The 13,653-nt window shown below is 42.4% G+C and overlaps 1 protein-coding gene across 3 annotated transcripts in view; it reads right to left on the bottom strand.

Moving 5' to 3' along the window:
- Positions 1-13,653, bottom strand: part of daam1a (dishevelled associated activator of morphogenesis 1a) — a 116,205-nt gene that overhangs the window by 51,308 nt on the left and 51,244 nt on the right. For all 3 annotated transcript variants that reach the window (XM_036594113.1, XM_036594114.1, XM_036594112.1), the window contains 2 exons: positions 9,652-9,741; positions 3,639-3,710 (listed from right to left, as the gene is read on the bottom strand). In XM_036594113.1, coding sequence (XP_036450006.1) covers positions 3,639-3,710; positions 9,652-9,741 — 162 coding nt within the window. The remainder of the gene's footprint in view (positions 1-3,638; positions 3,711-9,651; positions 9,742-13,653) is intronic.

The following is a 13,653-nucleotide window of genomic DNA, read 5'->3' as shown; positions in this document are numbered from 1 at the left end:
GCGTTGCCAAATATACACTCGTACAACACGTCCTCTACAGACAGAACTCTTAAATATGGCATTTTTACACATTTTAGTGCACAATTTAAATTTGAACATACTAGAAATGAAGACACATGAAACTGAACATGTGCCATAACTTTTGCACAGGCCACGTTTTCTGTTTTATTTTCTTCCAGTGTGTTAAACTCAGCAAATAAACAGTAACTGTGCATTAAAATGTGCAGAAGTGTGTTCTCTGTAGGGGAAGTGTTCAATTATTTACACCTAGAAAATCAACAAAACATGTTATTTGACCAGGGTTGCGCAAACTTTTGCATATGAATGAAAAAGGAAAAAATACTGTCACTGTAGAAAGTATCAACACCACTGAACGCTGCGCCTCCACATAGATTTCAGGTCAAAAGTTGAGCTTTTTTTAAATGCTTTAAATCAAAACGAGTTTTCTTTGTCAGTTTGGAGAAGCTTTCCATATTAAAGCCTAATCAGACGCAGTTAGAGAAGGACAGCACTGCACATTTAAATATTTGGGCAACATTCATGACAGAGGCAGCTTGGGAATAATGCCGAGCCCCATTGGTAACACTTTACTGGAAGGATGTCCACATGACACATTCATAACATCTTACAGACACACTTCATAACATGTTCATGAATATTTAACTCAACATTCATACAGTATACATGTTGCACAAGTCATCTTTTTTTATTTTGAAAAACTATTTTTTGTCTTTTGATTTTTCTCAAATTTTCTCCCCAATTTAGATGTCTTTAATTCCACCCGCTAGTTAGGACTCCCCCAATCACACGATACCAACAGCGCTAGGAGGGTGAAAGCTAACACAGGCTTCCTCCGAGACCTGTGAAGCGCCACCGCTTCTTTTCGAACTGCCGCTCACGCAACGTCACTGGACAGCTGAACGCGCTCGGAGGAAAGCGCCAACCGCCAGATCTGTTACGTCACCTAACACACGCCTGCACTGAGTAGCATCGCGCTGAGTGATGGGGGGGAGACAGGGGGGCCATCCTACCCACCCAGAGAGAGCGAGGCCAGTTGTGCTCTCTTGGACTCCTGGCCAGGACGGATGTAGCATCACCAGGCATCGACCTCATGATGATAACTCACCTCATGATGATAACTCAAGCCAACACTCAGACAGTTGCGCCACTCGGGAGCAAACTATATCATTTTCAGTGCAATGCCTCATTTCTGGACAGCCAAAATAAAAATGACCTTGTTTGACCCCTTTGGTTGTTAAGCGCTTTAACACTCGGCACATTTCGTCTATACTTTAAGCCTCTTTTTAATTACTTGCTTCTTCTTACGCATTTGTATTTTGCACTTGGTTATTCTTTCTCCTCTTTATTCTGTCTTCTTTAAAACGTTACTGTGCCATATGGCCAGTTTGACAGTCTATACACTGTTGAGGAAAACGTTGTTTGTTCTAAGTGTAGCTCTCCTGGGGTTAAATGCTATCACTGTTATCCCAAGGATTAATCAATTCTGTTTTATCTTTACTTTAAAAGTGATGGAAGTTAACCAGACTGAAATGCATGTTGTGTGGATCTTTAAACTGCAATGCAAAGTAATCTACTCACATTCATGTGACTATCCAGCACCTACAGGGAATGGATGAGTATTATGGCCCTGTAAAATTCCTTCATGCAGTGAGTCCCACCATCATGCGAAGATCGAATGATTCAGTTGAATGATTGTTCATAGCATATGAGTAATTTACTGTCCGTGTAGTAAAGTGACATGCAAAGCAACTCATGCTTAAGAAAAAAAACAAATAATAAAAAAGAAGTCTAAACTGAAAAGTGAAACGTACCCGAGTGTTAAAGCACTTAATGCACAAATGGGTAAAGCCGGTCATTTTTATTTTGGCTGTCCGGAAATGAGGCAGATTACTGAAAACAATATACTTTTTCAAAAAAAAAAAAGAGGACTTTTATTTTGAAAAACGTATAACAGTAAAATGACATTAACGTCATGTAAAACCCATATACTTTATAATTGTTGATTTAAAAATTCGCTAACATGTTATACAGTGTTTATGTAAGATGTTAGAAATGCATTATGTAGATACCCTTTGAGTAAAGTGTTACAGCCCCGCCCATTTCATCCCCTTGCTGTGATGTCAGCACTCTTCCAGGTGTTTAAACCACCTTTTCAGCCACAAGAGTTTCAATATGTGGTTTTAACAGTGTGTAAAATTATTTAGGCAAAAAAACCTGAAACAAGAAACACACACTGATGAACATGAAGCTGAGCGTAGAAGATAAATATACACAGAACTGTATCTGTACTCTGCGCCATCTATGAACACTCATTACTCCACATGCCTGATAAGTCTTTCCCAAAAGCAAGAACAACACAAAGTCAATTAACTTTATCACCGTGGCTTCCACACACTGCACACTGAGTGTTTCACTGCCTGTGACCTGCTTTGCACCATGGCTTACTTTCTCACTGCCTCTTTAAATAAATACGTAAACAAATGCCCCCTAAAAATCTACAGCTGTTTACCAAAGTACACATACACTCACTCCCTGGCCACTTTATTAGAAACCCCTCTCTTGTAGCTCCACCTTGCTGTGTATAGATACAGACTGTAGCTCATCTAGCCCCCTCAGACTATAGCCCCCCTACTCCCCATTCATCCCCATAAGGTGACCACCACAAGCAGAAAGTAAGTGTTTCTAAAAAAGTTGCCAGTCAAAGAAAGCGTAAGATAGGTGTTTCTAATAATGTGGCCAGTGAGAGGAAGTACACGATAGGTGTTTCTAATAATGTGGCCAGTGAGTGGAAGTACAAGGTAGGTGTTTCTAATAAAGTGGCCAGTGAGTGGAAACACAAAGTAGGTGTTTCTAATAAAGTGGCCAGTGAGTGGAAGTACAAGGTAGGTATTTCTATTAAAGTGGCCAGTGAGTAGAAGTACAAGGTGGGTGTTTCTAATAAAGTGGCCAGTAAGTAGAAGTACAAGGTGGGTATTTTTAATAAAGTGGCCAGTGAGTGGAAGCACAAGGCGGGTGTTTCCAATAAAGTGGCCAGTGAGTGGAAACACAAAGTAGGTGTTTCTAATAAAGTGGCCAGTAAGCAGAAGTACAAGGTAGGTATTTCTAATAAAGTGGCCAGTGAGTGGAAACACAAAGTAGGTGTTTCTAATAAAGTGGCCAGTGAGTGGAAGTACAAGGTAGGTATTTCTATTAAAGTGGCCAGTGAGTAGAAGTACAAGGTGGGTGTTTCTAATAAAGTGGCCAGTGAGTGGAAGCACAAGGCGGGTGTTTCCAATAAAGTGGCCAGTGAGTGGAAGTACAAGGTAGGTATTTCTATTAAAGTGGCCAGTGAGTAGAAGTACAAGGTGGGTATTTCTAATAAAGTGGCCAGTGAGTAGAAGCACAAGGCGGGTGTTTCTAATAAAGTGGCCAGCCAGTGAGTGGAAGCACATGGTAGGTGTTTCTAATATAGTGGCCACTGAGTGGAAGCACAAGGTGGGTATTTCTAATAAAGTGGCCACTGAGTGTAAAAAACACCTTTACATCACTCTATTAATGACATACTGCATTTCTACCACTGGTGTCAGTTCACTGAATATTGAAAGTAAATGTATGTTTTAAGCCAGAGATGCACTTACAGCAGCCATGGAGTTGATCTGGTCTATGTAATACTCTGGCCAGCTTGTTGCTCCTTTATTCTCCTCCTGCTCCTGCACATCAACAAGAAATAAAGCAGATTAGCTGTGACACAAGCTTCACTGGGCTTGGTTTGCATGTATTTTCCCAAAAAACAAACACACAATCATAACATTTGCACAATTTAACAAAAAGTCAAATTTAGTAAGTCAAACAGGTCTATTAAAGCAAATGCTTAAAGCTTGGCAAAGTATCTAATTTACACAGTTTCTTATCACAAATATAGTCAATCAGCCAAGATAGGTTTTGTTTGAAGGCTTCTTAGGTTTACACTGGAGCAACTTCAAACATGTGGACTGTGAGTGTGGGAAACAATGTGAGTGTGAGTAGGTGTGTGTACGACTGAAGATTTGCACTAGGAAGGAGCATGTATGTGTACAATTGTGTTTATATGTGTACCAAACCATTTCTTTTTGGTTCTCGAGGTTAAGATTAGGGTTAGGTTTAGGATAAGGCTTAGAACATTCTTGTTTTATACGGGTTACATGCTTAATACATCAGGAACACACACACACACACACACACACACACACACACACACACACACACACCGATCAGGCATAACATTATGACCACCTCCTTGTTTCTACGCTCATTGTCCATTTTATCAGCTCCACTTACTGTATAGGTGCACTTTGTAGTTCTACAGTTACAGACTGTAGTCCATCTGTTTCTCTGATACTTTGTTAGCCCCCTTTTACCCTGTTCTTCAGTGGTCAGGACCCCCATGGACCCTCACAGAGCAGGTACTATTTTGGGTGGTGGATCATTCCCAGCACTGCAGTAACACTGATGTGGTGGTGGTGTGTTAGTGTGTGTTGCGCTGGTCTGAGTGGATCAGACACAGCAGTGCTGCTGGAGTTTTTAAACACCTCAGTGCCAAAAATATCCAGCCAACAGCGTCCTGTGGGCAGCGTCCTGTGACCACTGATGAAGGACTAGAGGATGACCAACACAAACTGTGCAGCAGCAGGTGAGCTATCGTCTCTGACTTTACATCTACAAGGTGGACCGACAAGGTAGGAGTGTCTAATAGAGTGGACAGTGAGTGGACACAGTGTTTAAAAACTCCAGCAGCACTGCTGTGTCTGATCCACTCAGACCAGCGCAACACACACTAACACACCACCACCACGTCAGTGTTACTGCAGTGCTGAGAATGATCCACCACCCAAATAGTACCTGCTCTGTGAGGGTCCATGGGGGTCCTGACCACTGAAGAACAGGGTAAAAGGGGGCTAACAAAGTATCAGAGAAACAGATGGACTACAGTCTGTAACTGTAGAACTACAAAGTGCACCTATATAGTAAGTGGAGCTGATAAAATGGACAATGAGCGTAGAAACAAGGAGGTGGTCTTAATGTTATGCCCGATCGGTGTACACACACACACACACACACACACATACATTATATACTTATAAATAAGTATTTTAAATGTATATATACATGTACATATTTGACCCCATGTCCTGAGAATGTATAAAATAAACGAGTGTTTGTGTGATCGTGTGTTTGAGTGTATTTAACGCTGACCCTTTAACACTGAAGCTCACACACATTCTTGGATTGTAGACCTGAATTTCTGAACGTTCTGAAGCTTGGATCCGACTCCAGTCCTGGCGATGGATAAAAAAAAAGCCAACAAGCAACAACTCCAACAATCGGTTCTTTAAAAGACTGCGGAGAGGAAACAATACTGTAGTGTACTGGGCTTTGACATCTATAATATCCAACTGTTGCCTCATTCAGCACAAGACTATGTAACTCTGGGAAAGAGTGCGCGTGTCCAGAGGTCCAAACCTCCAATGAACACCACAGCATTTTGACCGTAAGCGTCCAGGAATGTCTTCAACAAGTACGCTTATTGTTTTATAGCCATGTTCTGCAATTATGCAATTTATCTAAACTATTCTGGACCTCAGGGTGCAGAGTAAGCCCTGGAGGCTGATAGGAAAGAGACACTCTCATTAATAAAGCACAAAAAAACATCATTCCACACATTCACTGGTCAGTCTGTGGTCTGTATGGACCCTCCATCTCAAGACAGCAGTGTTATCCTTCATTATAGAGTTAAGAGACTTTTCACCACTGAACATGAGTTTGATCACGAGCTGGGACCCTTTTCACCACAGCGAGCCAGGAGAATTTTCTCCATGGTACAGGAGTTTGACTGGGCCATGAGGTGTGAAACTCCACACCCTAGTAGTGAAGTTTGACTGGGCCGGAAGCCGTGAAACTTTTTACTGCAGCACAGGAGCTTGACTGGGCCGCGAACCAGGACACCACTCACTGCATTAGTGTCTGGGCAACAAGCCGCGAGACTCTATACCACGGTAGCAGAGTTTGAATGGACGGCATGCTGGTAAAGTTTTCATCGTGGTGCTGGAGTTTGACTGGGCCGTATGTTGGGAGATTTTTTCACCCCAGTGCATTCATTTGACTGGGCCGTATGTCAGGAGATCTTCACCGCAATGCATGAGTTTGAGTGGACCGCATGTCATGAGACTTTTCGCCACAGTGCAGGAGTTTGACTGGGTCGCATGTCGGGAGACTTTTCACCACAGTTCAGGAGTTTGACTGGGCCACATGTCGGGAGACTTTTCACCACAGTGCAGGAGTCTGACTGGGCCACATGTCGGGAGACTTTTCGCCACAGTGCAGGAGTTTGACTGGGCCGCATGTCGGGAGACTTTTCACCACAGTGCAGGAGTCTGACTGGGCCACATGTCATGAGACGTTTCACCACAGTGCAGGAGTTTGACTGGGCCGCATGTCGGGAGACTTTTCATCACAGTGTAGGAGTTTGACTGGGCCGCATGTCGGGAGACTTTTCACCACAGTGCATGAGTTTGACTGGGCCGCATGTCGGGAGACATTTCACCACAGTGCAGGAGTTTGACTGGGTCGCATGTCGGGAGACATTTCACCACAGTGCAGGAGTTTGACTGGGTCGCATGTCGGGAGACATTTCACCACAGTGCAGGAGTTTGACTGGGTCGCATGTCGGGAGACTTTTCACCACAGTGCAGGAGTTTGACTGGGCCACATGTCAGGAGATCTTCACCACAGTGCATGAGTCTGACCAGGCCACGTCATGAGACTTTTCGCCATAGTGAAAGCTCAACTGGGCTGCACACTGGAAGACTTTCTGACCACGGCACTGGAGTTTGACTGGGCCGAATGTTGTGAGATTTTCACCGCAGTGCATGAGTTTAACTGGGCCACGCACCGTGAGACTCTGGGCTGCAAGTCAGAAGCTAATTGGTGGGGTGTAAGTTTCCATCACTCGTTAGCTACAGTAGCATCACTGCACCAGGGTAAAACTAAATCAGCAAATATCAGACACCAACCATGTTTAGGCTGATCAACTACGTTTGAGGAAAGAGGGAAAAGTGTGTACATTTGTATTTTGGCCAAACCATCACTTTTAAAGAAGGTACAGTTGCGTCTTTAGGTTGAGATGTTCCTCACTCGTGTTTTCAGGTTGAGATGTTGGCTCCTTCTGAATGAGTATGAATGTATGACTGGTTGATGTCTGAGTGCTTGCCCAGATCAAAGCATCTCCTCTGAAGTCTGTATGAGCCGCACTGATACAACCAGTGATTAATATAGCGAAGGTGTTTTCGTTTGGAGCTCGTGTCTGTAAGTTAACCTTCGTCTGGTTCCAAACACAACACGGTCTGTGGTTTGAAGCGGGTTCTCTGTGGGTTCTGCCCATTTTGCCACATCTGTTAGTAATCTGTGAGCTGGTGGAGCTGATGAGGCACGTGCCTTCACTGTCTCTTACAGAGCAGGAGATAAACTCACTTGTTAACGGCCGACATTTCGTTTGCTCCAACAAAAATGAGTTTGTACAGTGATTAACGACGCTGCTTTCATCCATGGTTCTAAATTGGATGTGAAGTTGGAGTCTTTAACCCTTTAAGGACAACTTAAAAAGCATTTTCCTGCTGTTTCATCTACTTTTCTTCTTTAATAATGCAGTTTTAAAACGCTTCATTTCGATATGTTCAGAATAAAATCTGACAAATATTTAGACAGATTAGCTACAGTAGCTTTAGAGCTTCAGGCACCAAACACGTCTTTACTGATCGACTACATTCAGACTAAGAGGTGAAACGGTATCAGTTAGATTTTTGGCTGAACTGTCGCTGTAAGAGGACAGTAGTGGAGACGGGACTCCTGTTCTCCTGCTCTCATCTGCTTTATTTGGCACCGAAGAGGAAAAAGGACTTAACGGACGAGTAACTCCTCTTTTCTCTCCCAATCTCTCTGTCACTTCTTCAGACACACTCCATTTTTTCTCCTTATTGCATTTCTTATCACTTTCTCGCAACCCCTTCAACTCTGAGGGTCTTACTTCTTACTCTAGCTCTCTCTCTGCTACCCTCTCACTCTATTTTCACTCTTTCCTTTCTTCTGTCTTTCTCTCTCTTTCTCACTCACTCGCTCTCTTCTTTCTCTCTCCCTCACTCTTTCACTCTTTCACCCTCTCCCCTTCTTTCTGAATCACCTCTCACTCAGTCTCTTTCACTCTCACACTGTCTCTCACACTCTCTCTCCTGCCTTGTCTTTCTTTCTCTCTCTCTCCCCTTCTCTCAGTACTCTCCCCCTTTTTCTTATTTGCCCTCTTTTGTCTCTCTCTCTTTGTTTCTCTCACTCTTTCCTCTCCTTTTCTCCCCCTTTGTTTCTTTCTCTCTCTTTCACTCTCACACTGTCGCTGTCTCTCTCTCCTGCCTTGTCTCTTTCTTTCTCTCTCTTGTCTTGTCTCTTTCTTTCTTTCTTTCTCTCTCCTGCCTTGTCTTTCTCTTTCCTCTCCTTCGCTCCCTTCTCTCTTTCTTGCTTCCTTCTCTCTCTTTCTTTCTCTCTCTCGCATGGTCTTTCTTTCTTTCTCTCTCTCGCCTTGTCTTTCTTTCTTTCTCTCTCTCCTGCCTTGTCTTTCTTTCTTTTTTTCTCTCTCCTGCCTTGTCTTTCTTTCTTGCCCTTTCTCTGTCTCTTTCACTCTCACACTGTCGCTGTCTCTCTCTCTCCTGCCTTGTCTTTCTTTTTTTTCTTTCTCGCCTTGTCTTTCTTTCTCTCTCTCTCTCGCATGGTCTTTCTTTTTTTCTCTCTCCTGTCTTGTCTCTTTCTTTCTTTCTTTCTCTCTACTGCCTTGTCTTTCTCTTTCCTCTCCTTCACTCCCTTCTCTCTTTCTTGCTTCCTTCTCTCTCTTTCTTTCTCTCTCTCTCGCCTTGTCTTTCTTTCTTTCTTTCTCTCTCGCCTTGTCTTTCTTTCTTTCTCTCTCTCCTGCCTTGTCTTTCTTTCTTTTTTTCTCTCCTGTCTTGTCTCTTTCTTTCTTTCTTTCTCTCTACTGCCTTGTCTTTCTCTTTCCTCTTTTCTCTCCTTCGCTCCCTTCTCTCTTTCTTGCTTCCTTCTCTCTCTTTCTTTCTCTCTCTCTCGCCTTGTCTTTCTCTCTCTCTCCTGTCTTGTTTTTCTTTCCTCTTTTCTCTCCTTCGCTCCCTTCTCTCTCTCTTTCTCTCTAGCTCTCTTTTGTCTCTCTCCTGCCCTCTCATTCTTCGTTTCTTTCTCTTTTTCTCTCTCCTTTTCTCTTCCCTTCTCTCTCTTCCTCTCTTCTTTTCTCTACCCTTTCCTCTCTCCCCTTCTCACTCCTTTTCTCTTTCTCCATTTCTTTCTGTCTCCCTATCTCTTCCTTTCACTCATCATTTCTCTTCCCTTCTCTCTTATGTCTTCTCTCTTTGTTTCTTTCTGTCTCTCTTTCTTTCTCACCTCTTTTCTCTCTCTCGCCTCTCTCCTCTTTTCTCTCCTTCTCTCTCTCTTTTTCTTTCTCTCTCCAGATGTTTAATCAGCTCTTTTTTTTATAGCAACTTAAAATAATTTCTAACACGGCCCAGAATATGATCTGCATTCTCACAGTCGAGCACATTAGAGCTGATGTTCTGCAGAAGGTCTTACCTTCTTCTTGCTGCAGTAGATCTGCCATTTCTTCTCGGCAGGCAGAGCGAACATGGCCTCTCTGTGTTTATCTGTGAGGTCCAGCTCATCCTTAAAGAGGAAACACAAATTTCATGTCATTTAAAAAAACAACAACAATTAAACTCCTCGGCCACTTTATCAGAAACCCCTCTCTTGTAGAACCTGCTCCACCCTGCTGCTGGTGTACGAGACTGTAGCTCATCTGTCGATGATCTATCTGTGTTAGTAATCTTCTAGCCCTTTATCAGTGGTCAGTTTCTGTCCACAGAGCCACTGCTGGATGGACATTTTTGGGTGGATGTCCACTATTAACCTAGCAGTGACACTGACACAGAGACGTGTGTAAAAACTCCAGCAGCACCACTGTGTCTGATACACTCGTACCAGCGCAACACACACTACCACGTCAGCGTCACTGCTGTGCTGAGACGGATCCACCACCCACGTAATATCTGGACAACAGCAGTCTTGTGGTCAGAAACTGACCAATGATGAATGGGGGAGAGTGGGGCTGATAAACTGTGCAGCAACAGTTTGTAATTGAACACCTACACAGTGGAGCGATAAGGTGTTTCTAATAAAGCGGCCATTGAGTGGATGTACAAGGTAGGCGTTTCTCTTTATATGTAATGCCACTCATTTGGATTGAAAGCATTTTTAATAAATACATATAATAATAAACTCACTGTGAGTTATTAAAAGAAAGTCTTTCAAAATTCCTGCACAATTAAGTGGTTAAGATGGAAGCAGAGTCATTCAGAGCGCATCTCTCCACCATCAATGGATTTTAAAAAATACATTTTAACCCAAAATCTTGTTTCAACACCATCATAAAACAATGTCTCACGTCAGGCAGTGTTTTCAAAACTATTTCATATAATAACTTTCTGTGAGGGAGGTTTTAGAGGCATTACAGGACAATCCTACCAATTTTTCAAAATTTCATCATTATTATATATGTAAGATATAAACAGAGTCGTTCAGAGTGGTTTGGTGTGAAACGCTCTGTTCTAGAGAAACTTACCGAGTCAGAATTGTTCACAGTGGTGGTGATGGGAACCAGACGTCCACCTCTAAAAGCTCCCTCACAGAAAGTTACTACATGAAATGGTTATAAATACGCTGCCTGATGTCTGAGACACTGTTTTATGATAGTTTTAAGAAGGTTTCGACCTAAAAAGTGTATCCACAGTGGAGGGTTACACAGAGGGCGCTTAGGTTCACTGGTGGTTTTGGATAGTAAATAAAATATCTATACTTGTGTTGTAGTCATGGCGACCCCTGGTTCCTATCACCACCACTGTAAAGACATCTGAACCATTTCACACCAAACCATCTGAATCACTCTGATTACATCTCAACAATTTACTTACTAAGAAAAGCAGATTGAATTCCTGTTTAAATGTATATAAAGTAACACACACACACTCACACACACACACACACATATCTTCTAAGCCGCTTATCCTTCTGGGTCGTGGGGGGAGCTGGAGCCTATTCCAGCAGTCACTGGGCGGAAGGCTATAAAGTAACAGAAATTTGTAATTTCATTTTTTTAAAATAGTAGTGTGATCCCAGGCTGACGGCCACACAATACTGCCTCATATTTATTCGGACACAGTCTGGAGTCTGTGAGGCTAATGAGGGGCCGGGCACTGTCCAAAAACCCACTTAACAAACTTAATGCACTATTAGTGGAGAATTCTCTGTGTTGCAGATAAACAGGACAAACATCGATTCACTGGGCAAACAGAGGAATGACTGAGAAACACAGAGTTCAGTCGGCTGAAGCCGCGTCGTGTGTCTGTTGTAACTGACTGCAGCTGATGTTTACAGCCTCGAACAAAATAAAAACACCATCCAGTTTAGTCAAGATCTTCAGTAATGGAACAAAAGCTTCACTGTAGATATAAAAATTTACAAGCGGATTCATAAAAATGAGATTTCCAGTCCAAACATTTTGTGCATTATGAAATGAAAAATGTGACAAAGGAGACCCTGAACTGCTGAGAAGCTGAAATCCTGTATCAAGCATGAACAGGAAAACATTTCACTTTCAGAACTACAGCTACAACTTTTTAATGTTATTAATAATAATATTAGGTGACCCTTATTAGTCCCACATTGGGGAAATTTCACCTCCGCATTTAACCCATCTGTGCAGTGAAACACCACATACACACTAGTGAACACACACACTAGGAGGCAGTGAGCACTCTTGCCCGAAGCGGTGGGCAGCCCTATCCACAGCACCCAGGGAGCAGTTGGGGGTTAGGTGTGTTGCTCAAGGGCACTTCAGTCACGTACTGTCAGCTCAGGGGATCGAACCAGCAACCTTCCGGTCACAGGGCTGGTTCCCCAACCTCCAGCCCACGACTGCCCCCACAAAAACATACTTGTAAGGCAATTTTCCTCCAAATGTTCATAACGCTAATGTGGAAGAGGCCACGCTGGAGAATGCGGGCACTGACCCCACTACCTCTCGCATGCTAAGCGAGCGCTCTACCATTTGAGCTAATTCCACTTGCATGTATAAAAATGTGTTGCTGGCATCAAATTCAAATTGGAATTTTTCAAAAAACAAAATTTCTCAGTTGCAACATTTGATCTGCTGTTTTTGTACCATTTTCAGTTAAATGTAGGGTTTAAACCAGGGGTGTCAAACCCAACCACTAAAAGGGCCACATTAAAAAATCTCAACAAATCTGTGGGCCAGATGAGTTTTTATTTCATTTCTGCTTAACATTTGACCTCACCTGCCATTGTTTATTCAAAATATGCCAAAACTGCAACAGCAAAATAGGCTTTTAATACTTAAACTATTAAAAAATAATGTTTTGTATAAATCAGTAAGCTACAGTAGATCAGTGTTAAACCTATTTAAAAGCCCCCAGGAGGCAGCTAATTTAAAACAGCCTATTTGCTTAAATTAGATATATATTTGCTCTTTGTGTAACTGCTGTCCCATAGATTGTTGTTCAGGGAAGGGGGTCAGAGTGCACATTATGTTGCAGTGCATGCTGGGGACTGTAGTGCAGCTCAGCGAAACGAGCTAATATTAATAGAAAACTAAAATAATTTAGGGGCCGAATAGGGTTGTGCCATGGGCCTGATTTGGCCCGCAGGCCTTGTGTTTAACACATGGCGTTTAACCCTTGTGTGGTGTTGATGTGTTTGTTACTCACTGGGCCGCTGGACCCACCATATTATTGTTTTTTATAATAAATACAGATGTTTAAAATATCAGTGTCCAGCGTAGGGTTCTCCTTTAGCAGCTGTAGCCAGTCAGCAGCCTGTCCATGTTTCCACCCTCACACACACACATATACAAACACATACACACACACACACACACACACACTAACAGCAGGCCATGTAGGAGGAGAACAGAGTGAAGGACACAGCACCTCCACACTTTTACTCCCCGCAGGTTCACCCAACACCACATGTGTAATATAAATGTGTGGGGGGTGAACAGAGTGAAGACACTGAAAATGGGTTATTTTATATGATCTTCACAGAAAATCAGCAAAGACCAAGAATCTGAGGTTGAAATAATAATAAATCACATCATTTTTATTTTTGGTAAACATTGAAAATGGTCCCCCAGACCTGAACACCACACAAGGGATAAATGATTTGCCCATCATTTTATTCTGATTTTATTTACATTTTGCCCAGCGTTCCAACTTTTTTGGGTTGTGTAAGATTTGAAATTACACCATCACATATCAGCTTCCGTTATGAGTTTCCCCAAAACTGAGGGTGAATTTATATGCAGCATAGATTTGAATTTAGACTCTCTGTTTTTTTGTCCATCAATTACACTTGATTATATCAAAAGTCAAAGTGACTCTTTGGTTTTCTCTCAGTTTAATCATTAAAATGATAGTTTTGCAAAATTATCAAGTTTATACTGTTTTGCCTGTTATTTCAAATGTATTCAGTCAGCCAAGTTTGGTGTCTAAGTTAGTTTTAGCA

This window comes from Colossoma macropomum, unplaced genomic scaffold (genome assembly GCF_904425465.1).
Source record: "Colossoma macropomum unplaced genomic scaffold, Colossoma_macropomum, whole genome shotgun sequence".
Lineage (NCBI taxonomy): Eukaryota > Metazoa > Chordata > Actinopteri > Characiformes > Serrasalmidae > Colossoma > Colossoma macropomum.
This window is presented reverse-complemented; position numbering and strand designations above follow the sequence as displayed.